The sequence below is a fragment of the Strix uralensis genome, chromosome 17 (genome assembly GCF_047716275.1).
Source record: "Strix uralensis isolate ZFMK-TIS-50842 chromosome 17, bStrUra1, whole genome shotgun sequence".
Lineage (NCBI taxonomy): Eukaryota > Metazoa > Chordata > Aves > Strigiformes > Strigidae > Strix > Strix uralensis.
In genome coordinates, this window is record NC_133988.1 from 2863405 (window position 1) to 2890731 (window position 27327).

Sequence of the window (27327 nt, forward strand, 5' to 3'; positions counted from 1 at the left end):
CCCTCTCCCTCTCCCCTCTCCCTGTTCCCGTCCCTGTCCCTGTCCCTGTCCCCTCTCCCTCTTCCTGTCCCCGTCCCTGTCCTCTCTCCCTGTCCCTGTCCCTCTCCCTCTCCCCTCTCCCCGTCCCCTCTCCCTGTCCCCTCTCCCTGTCCCCGTCCCCGTCCCCGTCCCTCTCCCTCTCCTCTCTCCCTGTCCCCGTCCCTGTCCTCTCTCCCTGTCCCTGTCCCCTCCCTCTCCCTGTCCCCGTCCCTCTCCCTCTCCCCTCTCCCTGTCCCTGTCCCCTCTCCCTCTCCCTGTCCCCGTCCCTGTCCCCATCCCTGTTCCCTCTCCCCTCTCCCCGTCCCCGTCCCTGTCCTCTCTCCCCGTCCCTGTCCCCGTCCCTGTCCCCGTCCCTGTCCCTCTGCGGGCTCTCGGGCGCCCCCTGGCAGCTCTCGGCGGGGCGGCGGCTCCTCCGCGCCCGCAGGGGGCGCTGCGGGGGAGGGGGCGGGCGGGCGCGGCCATGGCGGCGGTGCGGGCCGCGCTGCTGGCGCCGCTGCTGGCGCTCTGCCGGGCCGGGCCGGGGCCGGCGCCTGCTGCCCGCGTCGAGGTGGCGGTGGCCGGGCCCGGGCCGGGGGATGGGGCCGGGAGCGGTGCCGGGAGCGGGGCGGGGGCGGCCGCGGGGCCCGGCGGCTCCTACACGCTGCGCGGGGCCGTGCTGGGCGCGGGGGGCGGCCGGGCCGGGCCGGGCCGAGGGGCCCCGCGGGAGGAAGAGGAGGAGGAGATCCGCGGCCGCCTGCTGCTGGTGAGCACCGGCACCGGGGGGGGGCTGTGGGCACGGCGGGGGGCAGCCGGGCACCGCGGGAGGCAGCGGGCACCGGGGGGGAATGGGGGGGCCGGTGGGAACTGGGGGGCACTGGGAGACACTGGGGGCAGTGCGCGATGGGAGAGAGAGCGGGGTGGCTCTGGGAACTGGGGAGCGGTGGGCACTGGGAGGGAATGGGGATGGGGGAGCAGTGGGAACTGGGGGGCACTGGGGGTTGGTGGGGAGGCGGGGACCCTGGGGGACATGGGGGGTCAGTGGGCTCCAGGAGGCAGTGGGTGCTGGGGGGCACAGTCCAGGGCAGGCAGCGAGGGGGTGCTGGTGGGTGCAGGCAGGGGCGGGGGGTAGCAGGGGCCAGGTCCCCCTGTGCCACCCCAGTGCTGTCCCCGTCCCCACACAGTGCCTGGCTCCCCAGGGTGTCCGGGGACAATGGAGGTGCTTTGGGGTTGCCAAAGGCCATCCTGGGTCTCCCCCCCACTGACGCTGCCGTGCCCCCCAGGTGGGAGACGCGGAGCCGGAGCTGGGTGCTGCCGACAGCTGGATCGGTGTGGTGCCCGTGGGCGAGGAGCCGGCCGAGGCCCCCCGGGGTCCCAGGGAGGAGTCCTTCACCGCCACCGTCGTCAGCAAGGTGACTCTCCGCTTGGCCCACAGCGTTCGCTGGCCACAAGCCCACAGGGCACCTCCTGGGGTGTCTCCTTGCCAGATGTAGGGGGGTCCTGGCCTGTGGTTGGTGGCAGGGGGGTCCCTGACAGCCCCTCTTGGGTGCTGCCTGCTCCCTGCGGTGGGATGGGAGCTGACCGAGGGCACGGCCCAGCTGCCCGTCCTCCTGCCTGTCCTGCCCTCTGAGCCTGTGCCCTCTGCCTCCACAGATGAAGCGAGCCCTGGTGCTGGGGGCATCAGCCCTGCTCATCCTGGCGCTGAACCAGAACGCCATCCGGGAGGTAGGAGAGTCCCGGCGGCGGGTCCCCGAGCCGGTTTCGTGCCCCACTGACAGCCGTTGCTTTTCTCTCCGGTGCAGCTGGATGTTTCCCAGCTTCTTGCCAAGCCTGTGATTGTGATCCAGTCCTCGGACAACGTCACCAAGCTGCTGGGAGCGCTGCTGCGGTACGGGCTGGGGCAGCGGGAGAGGCTGGGCGAGAGCCGTAGCTCTGGGGCTGGTGCTGTGACAGCCAGGGGCTGCCCGGAGCGGGTCTCTCCCACAGCGCATCGCGTTTGTTGGGCTGGTGTCAAGCTTGTGCTGTGCGGGGCCGAGACACGTGTTTCCAGGGAGGGTTTGAGTCACATTCAGCCCTTCCTCAGGGCTTGAGCCCTTCCGTGGGTCCCCACGCGGCGGTAGGGGCTGACAGTGGCCTCAGCCAAGATCTTTAGGACTCAGTACAAATTAGCCAGGCGGGCTGGGTATCAGCACCACACCGGCATCCCCACGCCTGCAGTGTTAGGACCCTCTCGGTCCTTACACGTGGGAAATCGGTGTCACTGCTGCGGTGTCACAGGTAGGGAAATTTGAGGAGGACTCAGAGGTCGCTCAGAGGGCTGGGCACGGCTGGGAAGGGGGAGTCTTGCTGTCACCTCCCCTGCGTGTTCCTTTGTCCTCAGTGGCCCCCTTGCCCGTGACTCAGTGGGGCCGCCCGTCCCTACGGGGAAGGGGGTGCTCCTTGGCACTGGGATGCTGCAGGCCAGATCCTGCTGTGCCCACAGGTTGACACTTTTCTCATCTTTTGCTCACAGGGGGCTCCGGGCTACAGCGAAGATCACATACCAGGCGGTGCTGCTGGAAAACCTGGTACGTAGGTCTGCCACCTCCTCCTCCTTTCTTATGGTGAGAGGGCAGGGGCATGGCTGTGCCTGACCGGTGGGGAAGCTGAGCTGCAGGGAGCAGGAGCCAGATCCACGAAGGCTGTGGAAGCTGCTGGTGCCTCAGTTTCCCCAGAGACTCGCTCTGTGGGAGCGGGACAGCTGGCAGCTGCCGGCGGTTCCTCCTCCCCTCAACACGTGTGATCCACCCAGCGCGCCGGGTCCCCCCGGCCTTGGGCAGCGCCGTGAGGCGTCGCAGCCACCGGCAATGCCGTTTCCTGCCTTGCAGGGAGTGACCCTCACCCTGTGGTCAACCTGCGGCCTCTCCCGAGGGGGCCTCTACGGGGAGTGGCAGGGGGTCATCTGCACGGGGGAGAACAGCTCGCAGGTCCAGGTATGTGCGCTGACACCGGCTCCTCATGTAGCCGCGGTTGCTGGCGTGGGGGCAGTGGCGATGGCGGGGCCGGGAGCAGAGTGGGGGTCTCCGGTTCCCCCACCGCGGTTCCTGGCTGCCCACCGGCGCTGTTCCTGCAGAAGTACCTCCAGCAGCTGTGGAACACCATCCTGCTGATCGCCCTGCTCCTCTGCACCGGGGTGATCGTGCAGGCCCAGCGGCAGTCGTGGCAAGACCCGTCGGAGCAGGATGCCGAGGTGGGAACATCTCCGCTCTGCTCCTTGCCGGGGAGGCCGGCGGCCGGGCTCTGACCCTCTGCCCTGCCTTCGCAGCTGGACCTGAAGCAGCACATTCGGCGGCGGCTGTCGGCGCTGAAAACCCGGCGGTACCATCCCGGCAAACCGCTCCGGAGCCGGGCCTGTGAGATCGATAGCTGCGCTGTCTGCTTGGACCAGTTCCACAAGAGCCAGGTAGGGACTGGGGGGGACTGGTGCTGCACTGGGAGGTCTGGAGCCTGTCCTGGCCACCAGCTGGGACCACCTGTGCTCTTGCCATCCCTTTTGCCACCCGGGGTGAGCCTCCCAGCGCTGGCCGGGGTGTCCCTGCACCGCGGTCACAGTACCCTCGCCCGGTTCTGCTCCCGTCTGCCCTCCGCCTCTCTCCGTGCAGTGGCTGCGGGTGCTGCCCTGCTCCCACGAGTTCCACCGGGACTGCGTGGACCCCTGGCTCCTCCTGCAGCAGACCTGCCCTCTCTGCAAGCGCAACATCCTGGGTGAGAGCCGCACCGGCCCCTGACCGCGTCCTCCCGCCGCGACGGGGAGTGTGTTTGTGCCGGGGAGAAGGGCTGGGGAGGAATCGGAGCCCCCCAGGCTCCCCCGTGCGATGGCCCTCCATCCTTCTCCCTTCCAGGGAACTGCCTCACGGAGAGTTAGCCAGCCCGGCAGACACGCTCCAGGAACAGACCCATCGCTGCTCCGGGGAGAGGGAGCAGGGCAGGGGGTGCTCAGCAAGCAGCGCTCGCTGCCGGAGCGGGTTTGGCACGGCTGTGCCTGTCGCAGTGCCCAGCCCTGCGGGGAGTGAAGGATCTCGGGGCTCTCCCTGTTGGGTGTGAGTAGAGGGGTGGGGGGGTCCAGACGGCCAGTGCTGGGGGGCTGCGGGAGCGGGTGCCACGGAAGGAAGCTGCCATGGGTGTAACAGGGCGGGGCCACGGAGGCTGGGAGAGCCCTGGCCTGGCTGCACTCTCCCCACTCATAGTAATTTTTCTAAGTCTCTTCTTTTTTGTTCCTGTTTGCCAGTGGCTGTGGTAGGGTGGGCAGAGCCTGGCTTGGGGCTGCGGCCTGAGCCCCTCTGTGCTGCGGGGGACAGGGTGGCAGATCTGGGGGTGGGGGGGTGGGGCTGCTGGGCGACCCGCCGCCTCGCCGCGGGAGGGCAGGGGGGTTGAACGCTTTATTTATACTAATTTATTAGAAAGGGCGGCACGAGTCAGCTGCAGAGACCAAACACGGGGCTTGTTTGAGCAAACACGGGTGTGCCGTGGTGGCCGTGAGCCCTCACCAGCTCCTGTTCCACACGGCGGCCAGAGCTGGGCTGCAGCATCGCACGCGTCCGTCTATTAAATACAGAGCAAGGACAAGCTGCCGTGTCTTGTGTTGGGGCCGTTCCCCGAGGCTTGCGAGGTTGCCCGGGGGTTCGGGACCGGCCTGCACGGGCGGCTCGGTGGTCCCCAGCCCCTCTGGGCGCTCGTGGCTGTCGGCAGTGCGGGGAGAGCCGCTTTCCCAGGCTGTGGCGGTGAGCTAAGCGTGGCTCGTGCCCCTCATCCCCAGCTCTGCCTTCCTCTTCCAAGCAGCGTGGCCCCATCCCGGCCACCTCTTGGGAACGGTTTTGGCGTGAGCTAACGCGCTGTGCCCAGGCCTTGTCTGGGTGATGGCACGGTCAGAGCTGGGCCGGGGACTCCAGCAGCAGCTCCGCTCGGGGCAACCAAGCTCCAGCACCCAGGAACATCCCAGGCCGGGCTCAGCTGACTCTGCGGGGCAGCTCTGCTCACCCAGGGAGCGTTTCCCCCGGGTCAGCCAGCCCCAGCCCGGGCCCTGCAGCGGGACTTCTCCCGGGGCTGCTCTGTGGAGGGAGAGGAGAAAGGGCCACACCAGCCCAGCCCTCTGCGCCGTCACCCTCGGTTTTACCCCAAACCACAGCGTTGTCCAGCGGGGAGGGACAGCAGGGGGAAACTGCACCGACCTGTTTGGTGCTGCAGGAAACAAAGCGAAGCCACAGCGGCTGGTAGCTGAGCCCAGGTCTCCCTGGGCTTCCTACGCCCACCGCGCACGGGCTCAGCGGGACGGGCAGAGAGCGGCTTTCCCAAGGGAAGGTGCCTCGGTGCTGCCCAAAGAACAGGTCACGAGGTCCCACGGGGCAGGGGGCAGGCAGCTTCTCATTGAACGCTTCACATCTGCCTTAATCCTAAGAACGTTTATTTGAGGTGGCCACTGGTGCAGCGAGAGGAAGGGGGACGTGCTCTGCCTCTCCCCGGTGGCTCGGGGTGGTTGAGCAACAGCCCCACAGCCAGGAGCGGGAGGTGGGGTCCGGCCTCACGTGGGGGCTCTGCCGAGAGCGGTTTTAACCGCCGATTGCTGGGAGCTCGCTGCCGGGCCTCGCCTGCCCGGCCCTGCAGCCCCGCGCTGTCCCCGCTGCTGCCTCGGCTGCTCGGCTGCCTGCGGGGGGTGGGAGCGGTTAGAGGGGAGGAAGAAGAGGGAAGCTCCCCAGCTCCTTCCTCTGGGTTCTTACCCTGCGCTCTGCCGGCCGGCCTCCCCGCCGTGCTGGCTGCCGAGCTGAGCCCACAGCTGGGTCTGCGGGACGAGCTGCGGAAGAGAAGAGGGGGTGAAATTTCCACCCCGTGTGTTCAGCTCCAGTTGCACCCCTCGGCCTCTGCCCCTGGCAGCTGTCACCGCTGAGCTGGTGGCGGTGGCACCGTGGTACAATGGCCACCATGGGAGTTGGGAACCAGCCCTGGGCACCTCGGCCAAGGCGCTTTCCCTGAAAACACCAGTTAAACCAGACTGATCTCCCAGTGGCACACCCCAAAACCACAGAGCTGGACTAAACCTAATGGGGCTGAGCCAGGGGGGCTGGCCCAGAGGCAGGGCGTTGCAGCAGCCCCCTGGTGCTGCCCTGCCCGTGCCATTCGCTCCCGGGGTGCCAGTGACCCTCGTGAGCTGCCTCTGGCCGCAGCCTGGCACTGGTGCCATGCTGGAGTGGGGCTGGGGCTGACTGGCAGCTGCAAGCACCGTGTGTGCTGCAGTGCCCCAGCATCAGCTTGGCCACTCTGGCTTGGAAAGTATCAGATGGGAGCAGTTCAGCTGCCTTGAGGTTGAGATGGGCTCCTGAAGGCAGGATCAGGCCCTGGGACAGAGGAGGATCACAGCCTTCATGCCCTTCTGGGAGTGGTTTTATCCAGCTCAGCCTGGTGCAGGCTGGGGAAGCAGCTGCTGAGGTGCAGGGGACATTGTGTGAGGAGCCCCACAGCCTTTTGCTCCCCAGAGCCTTCTCTGCAAGGGTACCTAACCAGGGAACCAGTCCCCAGGGGATGTGGGACAGCGCCAGGGGCCATGGGGTGGGCTCAGGGTACTCAGCACCCTGCTGGCACATGCCCTCCTCTCCCTGGTGGCACCCAGCTCGCCCTGGCTTGAGCGCAGCCTCACCTTCAGCACGCCCTGCTCAGCAGCCGCCTTCACCTTGGCTATCGCAGACCTGAGCCGCATGTTCTCCTGCTCCAGCATGCTGATCCGGAGGCTGTTGGCCTTTAGCTGCTTCTCCATGTCCTCGGTCAAGCTCCCGGTGCCTGCAAACAAAACACAACGTCCTTGCAGCAGGAGGCAGAGCTCTGCCCAGTGCTGCCTGCCTGCTCGAAGGTGTTGGCTGCTGCCCTCCTGCCTCCCAAGCAGCGTGGCTGCCTGTTGGAAAGGAGCCTGCCCCAACCAGGGAGCACCAGCACAGCCTGGGAGGTGGCAGCTGGGATGCAAAACAGTGCCAGCGGAAACTGCAAGGGCAAAAAAAAGCTCTTCCCATGCCCTGCCCTTGCTTTATTTCCTGGCCCAGAGGTGGGATGAACAGCACTCACGCAGGGAGGCGTGTTAAGGTGGCAGCAGCTTAGCACAGCCCAGGGCCTGAGCCCTTCCTGGCTATTAGTGGGACAAACAGTGTTGTACAAATAACGCTGGCGTGTCTGGGGTTGGCACGATCCCCTGCGAGCTCTGGGAGACCCCAAAGGCACAAGCCCACTGCAGGAAAAGCAGGCGCTGCTGCCCACTCCCTTACTCTCAAACTGTGTCTCAGTGGGGATGTGGAGCTCGGGGAAGAACACCAGGAGCCTCTCCCGCTCCTTCAGCTCCTGCAGCTGCTCCTCCAGCTTGGACACGTTGGCCTGCAGCTCCGAGACAGACTGCTCTAGGCTCAGCTTCTCCCGCTGCAGCGTGTCCAGCAGCTCCTGTATGACACAGCAGAGAGGGGGTGAGGTTTGCAGAGCGCTCTCCCAAATCTCCGGACAGTACAGTCTGGGGGAGTCAGACTGTATATATAAACTTAGGACTTAGGAAGGATTTCTTTGCAGAAGGGGTTGTTGGGCGTTGGAATGGGCTGCCCAGGGCAGGGGGGGAGTCCCCATCCCCGGGGGGGTTGAAGAGTCAGGTTGACCCAGCGCTGAGGGATCTGGTGGAGTTGGGAACGGTCACTGTGAGGTTCATGGTTGGACTTTTCCAACTGTGTCCCACCCCAGCTGCCCCCCGGGGAGCCCCGCTCCTGGCAGCCTCCACAGCTGCGTGCTGGCTGCCAGCACTGACCTGCTGCGCCCGCAGCTGCTGCCCGCTCTGCTCCCGGCTCTCCTCCAGCTGCTCCGCCAGCCTGGCCCTGTCCTCCTCGGCCTCTCCCAGGCTGGCCTGCAGCTCCTCACGCTCCTGGTCCAGGCTGTCAAGCTGCTGCAGCAGGGTCCTCTGCTTGGCCTGCAGGGACTGTACAGGGCAGCAAGCTTTACACAGGACAGTGGCTGAGAGGGCAGAGAAGGGGTGTGGGGCAAGGAGGGCTCAGCCAAAGCCATGCAAACCCAGGGCGAGCTCCTCAGGGATCAGCACCACGAGTGGGATCTCTACACCGTCCCCTCCTATGCCCTGGCTTAAGGCCAGGGTGTGAAGGAGCTGGCCCGAGCTCAGCCCTCTCCCACAGAATGCTGTGGGGCTGCAGAGCGGGGCAGCAGCAGGCCCGGCCATACCTCCTGGTGCCTCAGCATGCTCTCCACTTTGGCCTTCTCCTTCTCCAGCTGGGTGGTGGTGGCACTCAGCTCCTGGCCCAGGCTCTCCTGCTGGCCAGTGAGCAGCTGCACCTTCTCCTCCAGCTCCAGCACCTGGTTCCTGGACACCATCGTGGTCCTCATCTCCTCCAGCAAGGTCGTCCTGGTGACCTCTGGGGAGAGACACAGCACCTTTAGCCCAGCTGGGGTGGGGGGAGAAGCTCCCAGGTGAGATGTCTTCAGGGGGCCCCACGCCCTCCGCAGGCCCCAGCGAGGGGGAGGCAGGTCTGACAGGAGGGCTGTGGCCCCCTGAATCTCCACCAGCACAAGCCCACTCTGGCGCTGGGTGATGTTGGGGCATCGCTATGGAGGAGGCTTGTCCTCTGCCCATTCCCACCAGCGCTACACCCGATCGATTCTGGGGGAGCCGGGTGCTACGTGGGTGTAGAACACTTGTGAGATCGGAGTGAGGCTGGGGGAGAGATGTCCCAGCTGGGTGAGCCCCAGGGGTCCTTACCCAGCTCCTGCACAGCAGCCTGCTTCCCAGCCAGCTCTTCCTTTAAGGCAGAGAATCGCTCTTCCAGCAGAGCAGCTCCTAAATCAGCGCAAAAACTCTACTAATTAAACAGCTCCTCAAAAAAAACTAAAACAATGCCACAAACAGCCACACCAAAGCATTTTTCATCCAGTGAATGTATCATGCCATGCTTCAGCAGGGAGGAGGCGGTGAAAGGACATGGACAAGCAGCTCCTGCTGTCTGGGGTTAGTCTCACAGCAGGGAAAAGCCCCCAGCACCTACAAAAATCAGTGGCAAAAGCCCTGCTCATGGTGGTGGAACCAAGATTTGACCATGGACTCTGTGCTTCTCTTGCAAATACCCATGGGTCTGGGAGGGGATGCTGGGAACAGGGTTGTACCTTTCCGTAGGTCATCCTTATCCCTCTCCAGCCTGGCTACAGCCTCTAAATACTCTTTGTTCTTTACTTCCAGGCTCTGCTCAGCCTCCTTCCTCTGCTGCGCTTGGGTCTCCTTCTCTGCCTGAAGCAACCGGGTAAAGTCCTCAACCTGTTTCTGCAGCTTGTTCTTCTGTTTCTCTGACTTTTCCAGCTCAGACTTCAGAGGGTTGACCTGCTGCAGTAGCATCTGGAGGTGTTTGCTGATCCGGGAGAGGTCCTTGCTCTGCTCCGAGGCCCAGTAGCTCATGTCCATTGCAGAGAGGGTCCTTTTCCCTGTGGTCTCCTCCACCATCTCCTGGAACCTGCTGAGAGCCGAGGGGATGTTCTGGCTCTGGCAGATGCTGGTGATGGCTTTGCCGACCTCGCGGAGGCTGGCCTGGGCACTGCCACAGGTGTCGCAGGGCCCCTGGGGTGACCCTGTCGTCTGCGTGGGGGCGCGGCTGCTGCTCTCGGCTCTGCTGCAGGCAGCCCTGGGCAGGGAGCTGCCCACCACATCGCCGTCTGGTGCACGGACACTCGATGACAGGCACAGAGAAGTGGACTGGGAAACTCCTGTGAAAGCTCTTAACTCCAAAACGTCAGGCAAGCAGTGTTTCAGGCACTCCTTCTCAGGTTTCCCAGCCTGGGGAGGGGATTGCGGTGTGGGGATCTCCTTCCTGCAAGCTGCCTTCTGGTGGAGAGAGAGAGCACAAAACCAGGGCCCAGGTCAAACAGTCAGCTGCAAATCACAGAATCACAGAATGGTTTGGGTTGGGAGGGACCTTACAGATCACCTAGTTCCAACCCCCATGGCAGGGACACCTTCCACTAGCCCAGGTTGTCCAAAGCCCCGTCCAACCTGGCCTTGAACCCTTCCAGGGAGGGGGCAGCCACAGCTTCTCTGGGCAACCTGTGCCAGGGCCTCACCACCTTCACAATAAAGAATTTCTTCCTTATATCTAATCTAAATCTCCCCTCTTTCAGTTTAAAACCTTTACCCCTCATCCTATCATTCACTCCCTGATCAAGAGTCCCTCCCCATCTTTCCTGTAGCCCCTTTAAGTCCTGGGAGGCCACTCTAAGGTCTCCCCAGATCCTTCTCTTCTCCAGACTGAACACCCCCAACTCTCTCAGCCTGTCCTCACAGGGGAGGTGCTCCATAAGAGGCCAGATACAGAGGTGTGAAGCGTGGGGACAAGGCATCAGTGTAGGCAAGGCGCGACAAGGGCAGTGAACCCTCCTCTTGGGAGGACAGAAGTTCCCAGAGCTTGGAGGAGGACAGCTACCAAGCACTCGGGTTCCTTGTTTACTGTGCTCCATTACAACCAAAACACATGGCTAACAAGCAAAATGAATTTGCTTCCCACTTCCTGATGCAGGGTACAGGGGAATTGAATTTTTACAAGCTGCCAGGCAGCTGTCCAGTCACCACTGCTTTAGCGGAGCTGTGGTTTCACAACAGGAAGCCTCAGCAGTTAAACCTGCTCCGTCCTTTCCTTCACACCTCCTGCACTATCTCCTGGTTATGCCAGATGAATTATTGTGAGATTTTTCCACGAGAAGGATCATTCTGGGGCAAAAAAAAAAAAATGTAGGAGGGGCATAGTCTTTTTACCACAAATTATTTACTGATTTGAGCCACAAACAGTGGGGTTGGCAGAGCTGCAGGGGCAGCATGTTGGCAGGAGAATATTCTTCCAAGCAATAAAGGCAACCAAACTCACCCATCCCGAGATCCTGGTGGAGGCCTGGGGGAGGATGGATCCAGCAGCACAGCTGGGAGCGGTGGGTAGAAGAGGGAAGGGACTCAGGCCGAGAGGGGACAGTGTGGGACAGATGTGTCCTGTCTGACACATGGGTCAGCACTCGGAGGGTCATGAGCCAGGAGCTCATCTGGTGTGGACACTGCGCATGTCACGGGGTGTCCCCAAGAAGGACCGTGACCTCAGCATGGTCCAAATCACAGGGGGTGAGGCAAGAGCCATTTCCGTGACCCCTGCACTCAGCTCATGGGGTGTCAGAGCCCGCAAATGTCCTACCTCAGCCAGGAGCTGCTGGTAGGAGGCCCCCAGTTTCAGCATGCTGAACCAGTACTTCCTCACTGTCAGCCCCATGGACATGCAGGGTCCCACTGTCTGCGCTGGGGGAATGGCTCGCGCACTGAGCAGGTTTTCTGTGTAGCCCGTGAAGCTCTGAAGCAGCAGGAGCAGCCTTTTTCAACAGAAATGAAATACAGCTTAGAGCAACAGAGTATTTGTAATGCGGAATGGGCCCATGGCGTTTAACAGCACAGTGAGCCTGAAGGGCCAGCGCCGAGGCAAGGGAGGTTGTCCCAGCTCCCCACCCCCCGGCCAAAGCGAGTTTGGCAAAGGAAGGTGAGTATCAGTGCCCCGTGACGCCCCCCAGGTCTGAATCACTCCATGGAGCAGTATTTGGTGGGATGAGAATCCTCCTGCAGCTGCTGGGATGCAGGCTGTGCATGCTGCTTGCAGCCAACCTCTTCCGAAGGCTGCAGGGAAGGTCTCCCAAAAGATTTGGAGCACCCACACTGCCGATATCAAACCCTAATTGTTAGGGCCAACAGCTCTGTGGGAATGGCTCATCTTTTAAAACAGAGTCATTGGGAGGCCGGTAGGTGCAGCTGTGTCTGAGTGTTTCCAAGGTTTCAGGGGGGCAATTTAACCAGTGTATCCCCATCTGCCCAGGTGCTCTCATCTCCCAGGCAGAGCAGCAGCTTGCTCTGCTCCTTGGTGGCCAGCATTTGTGCGGGTAGCTCTGAGCAAGGAAAGGAGTTGGGTTTTAAAACTCAGCGTAGAGCTGTAGAGCATGAGGATGAGGTGCCAGCACACTGCTCATCATGGAAACATGGGAAAAGAGCATCCAAAACACTTGGCCGCGTTCGACAGGCTGGAAACACAACTGCCCCCTTCCCTCTGGAGGAAGGCGCCGCTCTGCCAGCCAAGCTTCTTTTAAGAGGGGTGGTTGGGGCTGGCTTTGCCTTCTCACCTGTCTATCACCAGCTCCAGCAGCACCACATGGGAGTGCTGGGTGAATTCGGGGTCGTTCTCCGTGTAGCAGTACCGCTCCAGCAGCGCCACCAGGTCCAGGTCACAGGACACTTTATCGGGGAACTTCCAGGAGGGGAAACGCACAGCCCCGACCCGGGAGGAGACGTCGGCGATGGCGGCCTGCAGGTCCCTCAGGTCGGCCTGCAGGCTCTCCATGCAGCCGGCGTGGCCCAGCAGGTGCGCCATGCTGCTGAGGCCTGCGGGCAGCGGCCTGCGGGCTGCGACAGGGCCGCCAGGCCCGGGACGGAGGGGACAGCCCTACGGGGGACACGTCGCTGGAAGGGGACCAGCACAGTGGCCTCCGGGGCTGGGGGACACCGGGGGGGTCTCGGAGTCGCTGGGCCGGGGCAGGTTTTGTCCAGGGATGCGGCAGCAGAGACGCACCCGCCCGCGCAGCCGCCTGCTGCTATGGCAACAGCGCAGGCCACGCCCCCGGTTGGCCACGCCCCCGTCACGCCCCCGCGCCGCAATGGTACGCTCCTCCTGCCCCCGCCTCCCCCTGCGGTGATCCCCCCTCCCTGCGGTGACCGAATGGTACTGCCCAGGCGCATGCGCGCTGCCCCCCCCCCGCGGCTGGCCGGCAGCCCGGCGTCGTCCGTCACTTCCGGCGCGCATGCGCGGCGCCTTGCCCGCCGCCGCCATTTTGTCCGTCGCAGCGTCGCTTTCCTCTGGTTCTCGCTTGTCTCGGCCCGGGAGCGGCTCCGGCGGGGAAGCGCTCCCCGCCACCCCGAGGGAGCATCATGCCGGCCGGACCCGTGCAAGCCATGCCTCCGGCGCAGCCAGCGCCCCCCGCGGAGAGCAAACCGGTGCGGGCCGCGCGGGCGGGGGGAGGCCGCGCTGAGGCGGGGGGTGGAGCGCGGGGTGCCCCGGGGGCCTTGGGCTCGGAACGGTTATTTTGCTCTCTGGTTTCTTACACTGACCCACTTGGAGTGGGTTTTTTGGGGGGTGGGCAGTTCCGGCCTGCTGTTTGCTGCTGATTGCCGTGGGCATGGCTCGCAGCTCCCCTTTCATCCGCCCGCAGCTGCTGGGGGGGCGGGTGCTACGCACGGCATAAGGCCGAGTCCTTTCCTCGAAGCGGCCCAGGGTTGTGAGGGTTTGCTGTCAGGCATAGGAACAGCCCTGCGAACGGGAGAAATGCGTGGAAAAGATTAAATACACCCGTCCCAGTGTGCTTGAGAAAGCGTAGCAGTCCCATGTTTCACAGTACCTTCCCTGGTTCTTTTCTGTCTCAGCCATATTCACCTCCGAGAAGCCTCTTCCCGACATGGAAATTCAGCTCCGATGTAGCTGGAGCTGCTGTCCTGGCTGCACATCCCAGCAGTTTCACACACCAGCATCAGCAGCCGTACAGCAAGCCAGTGTAGGGAGCTGGTCTGATTGAAAATCTTGGGTGATTGGTCCAGCTAATGCAATTAGGAGGACCAATTTGCGTGATTCCCCCCAAAAAAACCCCAGTGACTTGCATGCACATAAGTTAGCAAGGCAACTCAGTGTCACAGTTAAGTAAAAACATCTCTCAAGCATGGTGTTGCCTTATCCTTTAGCTCCTCGATATGATGTTGTTTGGAGGGAGTGGGAATAAAAATAAAAATATTTATGGTACCTTTCTCTTAACACACTTAGGGTTGTATTTGACTCAGTTATTAATTAAAAATAATTTTAAAATAATGTAATAAGGTTGTATTTGACGCAAGAGCATTTTCTGCCTTGGGGCCCCAACGGATTTTGCAGAGCTAGTAGCTTTACTGGTATTTTAAAATTTCCCTGACTATCCCTGTTAATATTATAAACATTTCCCAGAGACCTGTTCTCTTTTATAACAGCTCTTCCTGTGAAAGTTGCTTGGTGAGGAAGGAGGAGTGACATCCTTAGTATCCTGCAAAGAGCAGCTTCTGGTCTTGCCAGAAGACAAAGCTGTCCACAGGGAGGGTTCTGGGATTTTAGTTTGGGTCCTCCTATAATATCAGTGAGAAAAATGCCCTGCAGAACTTTTCTCTATGAAACAGCTTTTGATACAATCACAATAGGATTCAAAGCTATGTTTTGTTTAATTGTATTTAATATAGATTCTAGTTTCTCGTAGTCCCACAGGTCTCTAGGAACGTTCATAACTTTCAGACCTGTATAGCAATGCTGAGTTATTCCTAGATGTGGTGTTACAGACATTCCCCTGTGCTGCCTCTTGGTTTGGTATTTATAAACCTACTCGGAGTCAAGGCTGAGATAGTAAAAATGCCAGGAAGGCTTGTTTTGGCTCCCGTGGAGGGTCCTTCCTTGTTGTCTTGCTGTGCCTGGCCCTGCAGCGGGTGCCCTTGACAAGCAGACAAACATTATCTACCACCCTGAGAAGCTGAGGAATTTGTTTGTGGGACAGGTGATGCAGATTGTTAAACCAGGGCTTTGTGTCAGGAAAAATTCAGTGATTGGGCTGAGGAAGAGAATAGTCTGTCCTGTGTGCCATTTGGAATACTTAATTCTTACATAGCATTCATTAAGCACAGGATTGCACAATTTTTTTAAAGTGTGTTAGAATTGTTACTCCCAATGTAGATGAGGAAAATAAGAGAGGAGAAAGATGAATTTTCCAACTCAATCACCTGAAAATAAACCTAGTCTGGGTTTGCAGCCTGCTGGGCTATTTTTCACCCCTGCTGCTGATATATAGTACATTACTCAATATTACTTGAAGTTCCTTCTCCTGTTTTCAGCTTTGATTTAGGCTATTTGAATTAATTATCTTGACTGATTGCAAACAGCACAATGAAAGATGTCTTCCTGAGCCACCACCTCTTCACCTGTTGAATAGTTGCTGTAGTTGTGCGGCGGCAGTACAGAGGACTGTATATATGTGTATATATACATTTTTATTACAGCCAGAAGAGGAGCCAAAAGAGGAAGCAGCACCAGCCAAGCCTGTGGTAGGAATTATTTACCCTCCTCCAGAGGTCAGGAATATTGTAGACAAGACTGCCAGCTTCGTAGCCAGGTAAACAACACCGGCGTGGTCTCGTGTTTCCTGGGATTTTCATGCTTATCCTCTTCAGTGCTAATGTCTGCGCAGCTCCAGAAACTGAAGCAGGTCACAGTCCTGTGACTTTATGTGAGGGATTTTAAGGATTGAGTCTGTACTGATGGGACTATGGAAAAGAAAATGACAATATTGTGCTTAAGAGGTGTAAGACACGCATTGCTAGAAAAACTGTGGTAGTAAATAAAATGAAGTTAATGGCAAAATCTATAGCATGTGCTGCAATAACCAGGTAGCAGTTCCTGCTCTGAATAATCTGAAGGGGAAACAAAATTCCAGGTAGAAAGGGAGCCTCGTTACGGATGCTGCATTGAGTGACAAAGCCAAGAGGAGTCATGGCTCTGTTTCACAGTGTGTAGGCACGTCGTAGGTGATGAACTTTCCAGTATGAGGGTGCTCACTTGCTTGTTGAGCTTGAGGTTAAGTCCCATCCCTGTTTGTGTACAGCGGCTGGGACATGTGTTTGTCCAAGCCTCGGACATCTCTCTCTCTCCCCTGATAGCCAGAGGGAGAGAAGTGCATACCAGCAGAGAACAGTCCGATCCTCTCTTAGGATAGATGAGCTGCCCATCATGTGTGGGGTTATTTTTCCCCTGTCTAGTGAGTAACTTGTAAACTTCATCCAGTAAACAGTCAATCCAGTAAATGGGCTTTTGCTTGTGTGTAGCCAAATGAGATTGTGGAACACTTGTGAGTGTGAGTTTTTAGCTGTCCTAAGAAATACTCACTGTGAAGCGTTACAGGCATTTGTCCTAATACAGTGTATAACTGGTGCATGTACAGCTGGCTGCTACGGTGGGTGTGTGTTACTTAGAGGTAAATTCCTTCCATTTAGGAGAGAAAATTGTCTTCTGAGGGGCTGATGCATCAACACATCTTACTGTGAAAGAAACAGACATTTAGCTTGAGTTGTTGCCCATTCACCTAAACAATTTATCTTTTTTCTCCACAGAAATGGTCCAGAATTTGAAGCTCGAATTCGTCAGAATGAAATAAATAACCCTAAGTTCAATTTCTTGAATCCCAATGATCCTTACCATGCCTACTACCGGCACAAAGTCAGCGAGTTCAAAGAGGGTAAAGCACAGGAGCCCTCGGCTGCTATTCCCAAGGTCATGCAACAGCAGCAAAGTGCTCAGCAGCAGCTTCCGCAGAAGGTGAGTATTCCTTTTCACTTTGGCTGAGAACTTGGCTTCTAACTGGTTGTGTTGCATCCTGATGCTAAGCAGGACATCTGAAAGACAAGGCAAATGAAGGAGTTACACATTTGCATAAACGGCGGCACTGAGAGGCTTAGAGTTCAGTGTCTGGGGCCTCGTTTTGATGCAGATCTGCATCCCCCAGTTGCTGGTAACTCAAAGTTATGTGTGAAAGAGTCAATATATTTGTTCTGCTTGGTCCATTTTAATTACATTTAGTTGCATATTGACTGATACGGCACTTACACTAGTGATCGCTCAGACTGTATGAGTTTAGGACTCCTGCCATAGGCAGGTGTTTAGAATCCCTTGGAGTTCAGTTTGGGCTTATTGCATGCACTGTTTTGTAGAAACGTTTCCTTTTTTTCTGCCGGAAGGATCAACTTCCTCTTAAAATGTGGAGTACAAAATGTTGCTGATTTTTAATTGTGCCTTTATGCATACTGGATGGGGAAAGTACACAGACTGAGTCCAAGTCTTTTACATGCTCTGCATGGCCAGCAGTCACACTGTGTGGTATTGACTGTCCGGGGGGATTATAGCAAAGTTCTGGTAGTTTCCAGTTTTGTTGGCTGTTGGAGCAATGTTGTTTTAATAATAGACCTAAATACAGATGTCCGGATATACCCTGTGGTACTAATTTTTTTAGTCCTTGCAGCTGCCAGGATATCTAGACTGAGGTTTCTTTCCTGCAGCAGCTGAAGGAAAAATGGGTTCTCCCAAGTGTTTGGTAAGGGTTTCTTGAGGGCAGTCACTGATGTGTCGCCGTTCTGCTCTGCAGGTGCAGGCCCAGGTGATCCAGGAGACCGTCGTTCCAAAAGAGCCACCTCCGGAGTTCGAGTTCATTGCAGATCCTCCCTCAATCTCGGCCTTTGACTTGGATGTGGTGAAGCTCACGGCGCAGTTCGTGGCTCGGAACGGGCGGCAGTTCTTGACTCAGCTGATGCAGAAGGAGCAGAGGAACTACCAGTTTGACTTCCTTCGCCCCCAGCACAGTCTCTTTAACTACTTCACTAAGCTGGTTGAACAGTACACAAAGGTACTCTTGGCAGTTCACCTGTCGAGTTGATTTTTTTCAGCAGCCGTAGTGATTTTTGAAGATTACTGCAGCCCTACAAAACAGCCAGCCTAGAAATATGTGCAGGTCCAGGAGTCCATCCTTTAAATCTTGCTCTTTAGCATAGATATATTGCACCATACGATGTTGGCAATGTGCAGAGCACTGAACACAGTGGGCTGTTACAAGTTGTGGGTTTTTAAATATGGAGGGTAGTTGGAAGGGCAAGAGTGAATATTTTTAAGTGCAAGTATGAGCAATAAGTAATAAGAGGGTTGCAATAGAATAAATGAAACATAGCCCCAGGGGTCTACTGATATTTTTATTAGTGCAGAGAGAGTAATTGGTTTTAAGGAGGCTATGGCAAAAAGAATTGTCACCAACTGTCATGCAAAATATCTTTTAGATCTTGATCCCACCGAAAGGCTTGCTCCTCAAACTCAAGAAGGAGGCTGAAAATCCCAAGGAAGTCCTAGATCAGGTATTACATGAAAAATTTGCAAACTTGCTGAAGCATTTCAGTTATGTTTTGAATTTTTTCTCGTTTCTGACTTATTGGCAGCAAATATACAGAGAATAAAATGGATGTGTCCCCTGTAGTCACTTGAATACAGGGTACTCAAGCTTGTCTTTAAACTACCAGCTACTGTTAGAATTGGGGATTGTGGCAGCATAGAGGCATAAATACTGCACAACACCATTTCCAAGTGCTTTACAAAGTAGAATGTTTCCCTCTCAAGACAACTTCACCATGACACCTCCGTCACTTGTAGTCCTTCCAAGCTGTTCTTTATTACTTTGACTTCCGTCTTTGTCACGAAGACTGCTTTTGCTGTGGGAAGGTGGCGTTACAGCGTTGGAATAAAGTGTCTGTGAACTGTTTGCTGGCTGTGAATCTTAAGTGATACCTGGGTCATGTCATACCTGGACGGCTTGGTCTTGGCTCAAGAAGATTGCAGTTCCAGCTTTAGAAAACTGCTTGACAAAGCTGGTGCAGTACATTACTCAATAGGCAAGCCTGTAGTTTCTAAACAAAATACAAGTATTTCTTTGTTGTGCCAGGCCTCTGAAGTGGTGCTTGTGTAACTGCCCTGAAAGGGTTGGTAGCGTAAACTTTTAGATGCTGTAGAGATGACTGTGGTGTGATTCTTGTCTGACATTTGGTTTGTGCTTTACGTCTGCTTGTGCAGGTGTATTACAGAGTGGAGTGGGCAAAGTTCCAGGAGCGAGAGAGAAAGAAGGAAGAGGAGGAGAAGGAAAAGGAGCGTGTTGCTTATGCCCAGATTGATTGGCACGACTTTGTGGTTGTGGAAACAGTTGACTTTCAGCCCAATGAGCAAGGTACTGAAGTTAACCGTTGTAACCTCTATGAAATTCTGCTCCCTTTGAGTAGGGGCTATGTCCTGAAATGCCATATTGAGACAGACACTGGGCTTTACAGCTGCATGTCCTTCAAAGCTGAAGGGGAAAGCCTTCTAGTGAGAGTGTGCAGGACTGTTTTTTTTTCTGGAGTCAGTAATGTTCTCCTTGAACAAAGTCCAGGACTGCACTAGTGTCTGCTTTTCCACTTCCACCAGGACAGCAGAACTTGTCCCACTTTCTAGCAGTGCTTTCACCTGTAAGCACCTTCATGTGTCATGGATGTTGGTCCGTATAGACTCTATTATATACCTTTTATATACCTTGTCTCCCAGGAGATTTTAATGCCACTGCTTTGTAAAGAAACTGCTTTTAATTCAGGAAACTGATACTTCTGTCTATGCATTGAGCAACAAAATGGGATAGAGAAACAGAAGCTGTTTTCTGCATTGTAGGGAATTTCCCTCCTCCCACCACTCCAGAAGAGTTGGGAGCTCGAATTCTGATCCAGGAGCGTTATGAGAAGTTTGGGGAAAGTGAGGAGGTAGAGATGGAGGTAGAGTCAGATGAGGAAGATGAAAAGCAAGAGAAAACAGATGAGCCCCCAGCCCAGCTGGATCAAGACACACAAGTGCAGGATATGGATGAGGTAACTAACCACTAGAATCAGTGTTCCTTTTGTCCCATAAAGTTTGTGTGGTTTACCATGCCCTTCATTTTCACTGTAAGAAGTTCCTCAGTTTTTTGAGGAAATGAGATTTCCTTCTGAAGGAATTTCAAAACAACCCGTTTCTGCTAGAATACGGTATTTTTAATGTTTGCCATGACAACACAGTTTCCAAGAGAGAAATCCAGTAATTTTGTCACCTAATGGTGTGGATTTTATATTTCTGTGATCAAGCCTTTTGGGCTTTCTTCTGCACAGTCTGGAACACTGAAAGATGACTCATTTTAGACTCTTCCTCTACCCACTCTTTGTAAGCTGTTTTTCTGGTAACAAGGAACAAGAGCATGGTTAACCATAAGCCCCTGCTTGCTGTGCTGTGGTAATGTGGAAGCTGAGGAGTACTTGCTTCCTCTTCTGGGTCCACTGAGTTTCTGAATCATGATTATCCAGAGGAACCACTGCAGCATAGGTGTCCAGAGGCAAAATAGCACTGTTGCTTTGAAGCTGCATGATCAGTTCTTCCAGCACTGCATAGGATTTTTATGCCTTTCTCAAATCATGTTTGTTGATATTGAATACAGGAACTTGGTTAAGATTTTTTTTTTCCCCCCCTTAAATAAGGGCTCAGATGATGAAGATGAAGGTCAGAAGGTTCCTCCTCCTCCAGAAACCCCGATGCCACCGCCTCTCCCTCCCACGCCAGATCAGGTCATTGTGCGGAAAGATTATGATCCCAAAGGTAAATCAGGGTGACAAAGAAAAACTTTTTCTTCCTGAATAATCACAAAAGCATTTGTTTCTAGGCTGCATCCTCTGATATGTTTTTAACAGTGTGGTTTTGTTTTTCTAGCCTCAAAACCATTACCACCTGCTCCAGCTCCAGATGAGTATCTTGTTTCCCCCATCACTGGAGAGAAAATTCCTGCCAGTAAAATGCAAGAACACATGCGAATTGGTCTCCTGGATCCTCGATGGTTGGAGCAGCGTGATCGATCCATCCGTGAAAAGCAGAGTGATGATGAGGTCTATGCCCCAGGTCAGCCTGAGCATTTGACATGGCTTGCAAAACAGAGTTCCTAGATGGGTTGGTTTGGTGAACGCTTAACCCTTACTCCCCTCCAAGTCCCACCGATAAGGACCATCTTAAATGTAGTGTATGGTATGGTGTCCTTAGTGTGCCGATCTTGTGGATATATTTGTCATTAGTACACTGAAGCCTTTCTGTAAACTTAAAGGCAAGAGCACTAGCTGCTGCTGACCAGCCATCGGTTGCAGTCTCTTTCTAAAAAAAGCAGCACTCGGCCATTAGGTACCAAATAATTTAAAGATTAACAGAAGCTTGATCATCTTTGATTATACCACTTGAGATGGGAATTTCTCTTTTTGCCTGCAGGTTTGGATATTGAAAGCAGCTTGAAGCAGCTGGCAGAGCGCCGTACTGATATCTTCGGTGTAGAAGAGACTGCCATTGGTAAAAAGATTGGTGAAGAAGAAATCCAGAAACCAGAGGAAAAGGTAGAGTGGAAGCTGTGGTTTTTTTAACATATTCCTGTAGTATTATGGATTTGCAGAGAGACAGGAGTCTCTTGAACTTTGTTCTTGCTGTAGAGCTGCTCTCTTGATTTATTTGCAGCTCGCATTGCAGTTAGTCTGATTTATTTTATCCTCTCAGGTGACCTGGGATGGCCACTCGGGCAGCATGGCCCGCACACAACAGGCTGCTCAGGCCAATATTACTCTCCAAGAGCAAATTGAAGCTATCCACAAGGCCAAGGGACTGGTGCCAGAAGATGACAGCAAGGAGAAGATCGGTCCCAGTAAACCCAATGAAATACCCCAGCCACCCCCTCCTTCTTCAGCATCAAATCCTCCAGCTAGCGCTCAGCCTATCACGTCCGTGCCTCGTCCACCCACAGTAAGTGTTTGGGCTTCCAAAAGCAAATGGCTGTGGCTGTAGTTAATTAGAAGGGAGTCCTGATGAAAGTCAAGGGTTATAACAGCAGGGCAGTGGTTTAGAAACAGATTTTAAGTGAAGTTCATGTTTCCAAATGACTGTTAAACCATCAGAGGAACCCTGTTGAACTTGTTAAAAATGCAACATAGGATTTAAGTGGAGCTCTTCATCCTTAGAGGTTCCAAACAGACTTAATCAGCTGGGCAGAGGAAGAGCCTGGGCACTGAGATCTTGGGGGAAGGGAGTATGGCTAACAAAGGAATGGGTGGGGGCCTCTTTTTAGGTGTAAAAAGGCGTGACGCAGAACAAAAGTAGCCGCAGGCAAGAAACGTTCACAAGTGACTCACTTGCCCGTTGTTTCTGCCCAAGGGTTCTGCTACGTGACTCTGAAATAGCTCCTTCTTTGAGATTGTTACGTGGCTTGTGGTCTGATACCTGCGTGGTGAGGGAAGGAAGAACTCTGTAATCTGCTCGTGAGGCTTCTGTGCCCGTTTACAGGCAGCTTGGGCTGGCCATACAGTGGGCTCGCTGAGCTTCGCAGCAAGTCTTTGGCCAGCAGAAATCCTCTGTGCTTTGCCCTGGTTGTTCTAATCAGGATTGTGAACAGCAGCCGAGCATTCCTGCACGTACCAGCTAAGAAAAATTACCCTCTCTCTCCAGATGCCCCCTCCCGTTCGTGCTGCCGTTGTTTCTGCAGTTCCAGTCATGCCTCGTCCCCCGATGACTTCCGTGGTCCGTTTGCCTCCAGGATCTGTCATAGCCACCCCCATGCCACCAATAATCCATACCCCGCGCATCAACGTTGTCCCCATGCCGCCCTCCGCCCCGCCCATCATGAGCCCCCGCCCGCCTCCCATGATAGTACCAACAGGTCAGTAACTTCAGCTTTTTCTGGTTACTTGTCAGCTAATTCCTGTATAATGTGGGCTGGAGCTCTGATTCTTTTCCTCTTTTGCACCTCTGATAGTGGCGTGTAATTGGGATTGTGGGCCTTAAGTCCCATCATTAAGAATTTTGGGGTGTTTGATACGACTTATCTAGCAGTACTGCTTTTGGGCTCAAGACTCCTGCAGTGTGAAATACAGAGAATTGTCTCACCCATTTTCTGTCTGTGTCCCCGGGAGCCTGCCCAGGTGAAGGTTAAGAATCTGTGCTGCTTTCCAAAAGGAACCAGAGTAAAGAGGCACTGCCAGCACCTCACTGGGTGTTACAGCTTGTTGCTGCCGCAGGAGGCTGATGTCTGGCCCCTTTCCTCATAGCAGCTTCAGAGCATGAGGTGCTTTTAAGTTGAAAAGCGCAACGTAAAAAACAATTCTTCCTATTTTTTTCTTTTTTAAATCGAGGTGCTGGCACTGCTGTGTGCCAAACTGAGAGCATTTTCATTTTTGCAAGATCTGCAGGAAGCTCTTATGCTGCTTGTTGTCTTTTCCTGGACTGTTTCCCAATAGATCTCCTAACGTTTGAAGTTTGCATGTTACTGCTGGTTATGTTAACTTCCTCCATGTATTGTGGCATTTATTTTCAGCCTTCACTGGTCTGCTAAAAGTTTTTTGTGTTAAGGGAGTGGCTGCTGTATACTCAGTGGATGACTACAGGTTGTGTTATGTCCCCCATCCCATTTCAGCATTTGTTCCTGCGCCTCCCGTGGCTCCGGTTCCTTCCCCAGCACCAATGCCTCCTGTTCACCCGCCGCCACCGATGGAGGATGAGCCAGTCTCAAAGAAACTGAAGAGTGAAGATAGCCTGATTCCAGAGGAGGAGTTTCTGCGCAGGAACAAGGTGCGTGTGTGGGCTGGCTGCTTGTTGAGAAGCGCCGGAGCCCTGACCCCGCTGGGCTGTTCAGCCTCCTCTGCCCAAAGGGGATGTAAAGCCGGTTCACTACGCAGAGGGCAGCTGATGTACTTCAAGGGAGCAACTTTGAGATGGCTCCTGAGCAAGCAACTGCTTTGTATTTTACTGGAAAGAGCAATGCAGTGCTACACACAGACGTGTAGTAAGATAGTACTCCTGTAATTAAGGGCAGTGAGACGTAGGCTTATAGTAATGTAAAGAAGACCTAATGCTGCTTGATAAGCTTTTAAGCAGAGGACTGCTAAGCTGGAGATGCAAGGAGATTTAATATATCAGTGTCAGCATGATAGTGTGGTAATGTGGTATATCCCATAACAACGTGAACTAAATGTTAGACTGAACTCCTTCCTGAGGAGTGCCATCATTGTGGGTTGAGTTTTAAGTGCTTTAAGAAGGCTGTATGGTTTTTCTGGACATCTGCACAAAGAAGCTGTCTTCTGTTGAATGCTTCATACGTTTGCTCTGTAAGACTGTGGGTGCATGTGATGCTTGGTGAATGGCACACGGAAGGAGGGACTAATGAGAGAAATCCAACTACACGTTTTATTTTGGTAGCAGTGAAGTGACTTTCTCAGTGTTGAGGCAAATACGTTTCTGTGTGTTCTCTGAGAAGTTGAGATACGTGGCTAGTTTTGGAAATAATTAATTCATCTGCCGCTGTGTGTCTATAAATAATTTGTCTGCTGCTCTTCTATCATAGTCCTGAGCTTCCTTGCCTGTAAGAGACGTTATCTTTGTTTCCTCTAGGGTCCAGTCACGGTCAAAGTCCAGGTTCCCAACATGCAGGACAAGACGGAGTGGAAACTGAATGGCCAAGTGTTGGTGTTCACCCTGCCGCTCTCAGACCAGGCATGTAGCTTATTAACCTGGCCTCTACCCCTTCTTGTTGTGCTGCTGAGTTTCTTTGCTTTGGGAACAGCAGCTGACCTGCATGGCAGGAGCTGTAAGGCTCTGGATGTTCCCCACACCGCAGCCTCTTGCCCAGCAGGGTTGCGTGGCTGGGGAGCAGTGCTGCCTGCCCCTGCAGTCGGGGGAAAAAAGCCTGAGCAAGCTCTTTGATTCTTCCTAGGTGTCTGTTATAAAGGTTAAGATCCACGAGGCCACAGGGATGCCAGCTGGGAAGCAGAAGCTGCAGTACGAGGTGGGTTTAAGCCAGATGCTGTTTGTTACTTCAGTGCGTTCTCACACACAAACTGACTTTTTACAAGGAAAAGTGGTAATGTACCTCCTGAGATCGGAGAGAGCAGAGGCAATGTTTTTCCTGTCTGTACAGCACGCTTGGTTGCAGAACTGCACACTGTTACAGCGGGACAGGCCTTTAATAGGTGGCATCAGTGGATCTTCACATTGTCACTGCTGCAGATGAGTCTTCCAAGCTTGATGGTTTTCTTTGAAATTTTATTGGGGGTTTTGACATTTAAATGCAGCAGTCTGCTCCCACTGCTCTGTCGTGTGTGCTCTGGAAGGTGGGCGAGAGTGCCCTGAAACCCTGGCAGCTCTGAAAAGAATTTCTCAAAAAAAAAAAATGAAAGGGAAGAGATCTCTCTCTCTTTCTCTGGATCCTGGAGCTGTTAGAAAGGCGCTGTTCCTTTTTAATAACTTGGTTCCAGTCATGCATGTGCACACACACAACCTGCTGCCTAAGCAGTGAACTTTGTGCACTTATCTCCTCAGGGGTTCATCTGTGGGGAGATATTGTGTTAACCCTTAGCAAGAAAGGAAGCTTAACTTTTTTTTTTTCGAGGGAAAAAAAGAAAAAGGGGAGGGGAAGAGGGGAATGGAGCCTGAATAACTTCACTTGTTGTGGTGACCATCTTTATGTGTTTGTAGAGGTATATAGTGTATATTGTCCATTTGTACTCTTGCATCATTCCCAGTTTACCCACTGGTGCCCATCTTCTGAGACACTGGGAACTCTCCAGGGTTTTTCAAAGCCAGGAGGGCTTCATCTGGGTGGGGTTTTGTGGGAAGGGAGCATTAAGATTTCTGCTGTGACTGTTTTTTCTTTCCTCCTCCCCTCAGGGCATCTTCATCAAGGATTCGAACTCCCTGGCTTATTACAACATGACAAGTGGCTCTCTGATTCACCTGGCACTCAAAGAAAGAGGAGGCAGAAAGAAATAGGAGCCGTGGAGCCCAGAGATGCAACATGGCTGCGTTGCCACTTGTGTAACCCCAACCCTTGAAATCCTCCAGCCTTTTAGGGGCTACTGCGACTGCCTGCCAGCTCTAGTTTGAAAAGAGAGACTATGAACCCCGTGTTTGCGTGGCTGATGAGAGGGGAAGTTGTTAGAGCCCTGAAATGTGTAATGTAGTGACCTAGTATGTAACTGCAGCAGCCTGTTAGTGATCGATGCTTTGCCGAGTGCTGGCTCTCCGTTGAATTCCCTCGTGAAGCAACATTGAGGTCATGCCTGGCTTAGTCTAGATCCACCTTTGAGGGATTTACACTGACCAAGAACATCATCCGGCTGACTACAGTGCTCGCTGCTTCATTTAACCTTTTTCTAATTGAAAACTTCTTCCTTCTCAACATATTTACTAAGCCCCTCGTTCTTTCTCTGTCTCAGATCTCTCTGCAAGAGCCTCTTGCACTGACCCTGACTTGGAAATTTATCCTCCCTCAGCATGAGTGTACGTGGCTGTTGCCTGTGGTAAAGGAGATCTGGGTCTGTGCACGCTGAACGGCTTCGTGCTTCTGTACAGCCTGTGATTTGTTTTAATAATAAACCATTTCGGTGTGGGATTCTGTCTGTCGCAGCTCGTTCCTTGGGTTTTAGGGTTTTTTAGATGGAGATGTGCTTGGCTTCAGCACACTCGGATGGGTTGCCAGGGAAATACATTGGGGTTTTGTAATTAAGTGGTTTACTATAGGAAATCCTTTTATTTTCCAGGAAAGCCTACAAGAAAAGGGTTTTGTTAAAATTTCCCTAGTGCTACACAGTTATTCCTGAATGTAAAGCATGTATATAGGAATGCTTATGTCTGTGTGTGGGGGCAGACAGACTGCTTTGAACTTAGTGAGATTTTTACTGGAAAACGTGTTTTACGCTTTGTATCATGCAGCTGGCAGCTTGGTTCTGGAGAGCATAGGGGTCTGGAAAACAGATTATTTCTGTATCTTCAGTCAGAGCTGTGCTGCAGTTTGATAGAAACATAACCACAGAGCAAAGTTAATTGACAGAATTAGGTGCTGAGTAAGAGGTGGGTGTCTGTGATTTGGGTACCTCTCTTCTTTCGGGATAATCCAAAGCCATGGATTATTTTAATTTTTTTTTTTAGTGGCATTACAGGAACATCCTGTTTACCTTTTTCTGCTCTTAGGGGAGAGAGAGCTGAAGCAGGAGAGAAGAGCCAGCATCCCCACGGTGCTGCTCTCGTGGGCGGGAGGAAGCTCTGTTTCTGTAGGGAAGGTGCCTGGCACTGTGGCCCAGCCCAGGTGGCCAGCGGTCCCCGGCCGCGGTGGCCAGCTGCTGTCTGACAGATGCCCACGAGTCATCACACAAAGGCTGCCTGCCCCCTCCCAGGTGTAGGACGACACATTTGGAGCATCTCAGCAGGTGTGGGCAGGGGATTTCCCCTGCAGGAAGGTGTGATAATGACTTTCCTTTTCTTTTAAAAACTAGACAATAGGTATAATCTTGGAGAAAACAAAACTGGGCAGCAAGTGGTGTTTTCCAGAGCTGATAAAAAAAAAAAAAAAAAACAACCTGCCAAGAAAGCTCTGAAATGGAGAAGTCATGTTTTTACATCCGGTGTGGGGCCCAAACGTGATGGGACTGTACTTAAGGTCATCCAGCTTTTCTTGTCCAGCTGTGCTCGGTGCCCGAGGAGCTCCCCGATCTGATGTGTGTTTCCTCGAGGTCTGGCTCAGCGCTGCACGGGTGCTTAGGTGACATTTTTCAGCCAAGCCCCTTTTACCAGCCTGGCAGGGCTGAGCTCCCAG

General features: G+C 54.5%; 3 protein-coding genes across 4 annotated transcripts; 2 read left to right on the forward strand and 1 right to left on the reverse strand.

Annotated features, from left to right (window-relative positions):
• The first annotated feature begins 499 nt into the window (after positions 1 to 499).
• On the forward strand, positions 500 to 4620 carry RNF215 (ring finger protein 215). Its single transcript, XM_074887291.1, has 10 exons — positions 500 to 781; positions 1299 to 1427; positions 1669 to 1740; positions 1818 to 1903; positions 2528 to 2582; positions 2883 to 2987; positions 3128 to 3244; positions 3320 to 3457; positions 3657 to 3759; positions 3897 to 4620. The coding sequence occupies exons 1-10, from the start codon at positions 500 to 502 to the stop codon at positions 3917 to 3919; spliced, it is 1110 nt and encodes a 369-aa protein (XP_074743392.1). The 3' UTR covers positions 3920 to 4620.
• An 818-nt stretch (positions 4621 to 5438) lies between these two features.
• Positions 5439 to 12581, reverse strand: CCDC157 (coiled-coil domain containing 157). 2 transcript variants are annotated; one of them, XM_074887289.1, is made up of 10 exons: positions 12205 to 12581; positions 11238 to 11409; positions 9181 to 9889; positions 8780 to 8857; positions 8245 to 8435; positions 7820 to 7987; positions 7299 to 7467; positions 6683 to 6822; positions 5769 to 5842; positions 5439 to 5695 (listed from the first exon to the last, which is right to left on the reverse strand). In XM_074887289.1, exons 1-10 carry the CDS (start codon positions 12450 to 12452, stop codon positions 5455 to 5457), a joined length of 2190 nt encoding a protein of 729 aa, XP_074743390.1. In that variant the 5' UTR covers positions 12453 to 12581; the 3' UTR covers positions 5439 to 5454. The 2 variants fall into 2 exon arrangements, with proteins under 2 accessions (XP_074743390.1, XP_074743391.1); XM_074887290.1 differs by lacking the exons at positions 5439 to 5695; positions 5769 to 5842; positions 6683 to 6822; positions 7299 to 7467; positions 7820 to 7987 and having other exon boundaries at positions 8006 to 8435.
• A 304-nt stretch (positions 12582 to 12885) lies between these two features.
• SF3A1 (splicing factor 3a subunit 1) lies at positions 12886 to 26127 on the forward strand. Its single transcript, XM_074886958.1, has 16 exons — positions 12886 to 13072; positions 15140 to 15252; positions 16247 to 16451; positions 17275 to 17532; positions 17957 to 18031; positions 18741 to 18891; positions 19365 to 19558; positions 20198 to 20315; positions 20427 to 20612; positions 20970 to 21091; positions 21249 to 21491; positions 22191 to 22401; positions 23155 to 23309; positions 24129 to 24230; positions 24451 to 24522; positions 25404 to 26127. The coding sequence occupies exons 1-16, from the start codon at positions 13007 to 13009 to the stop codon at positions 25503 to 25505; spliced, it is 2373 nt and encodes a 790-aa protein (XP_074743059.1). The 5' UTR covers positions 12886 to 13006; the 3' UTR covers positions 25506 to 26127.
• Positions 26128 to 27327: the final 1200 nt, after the last annotated feature.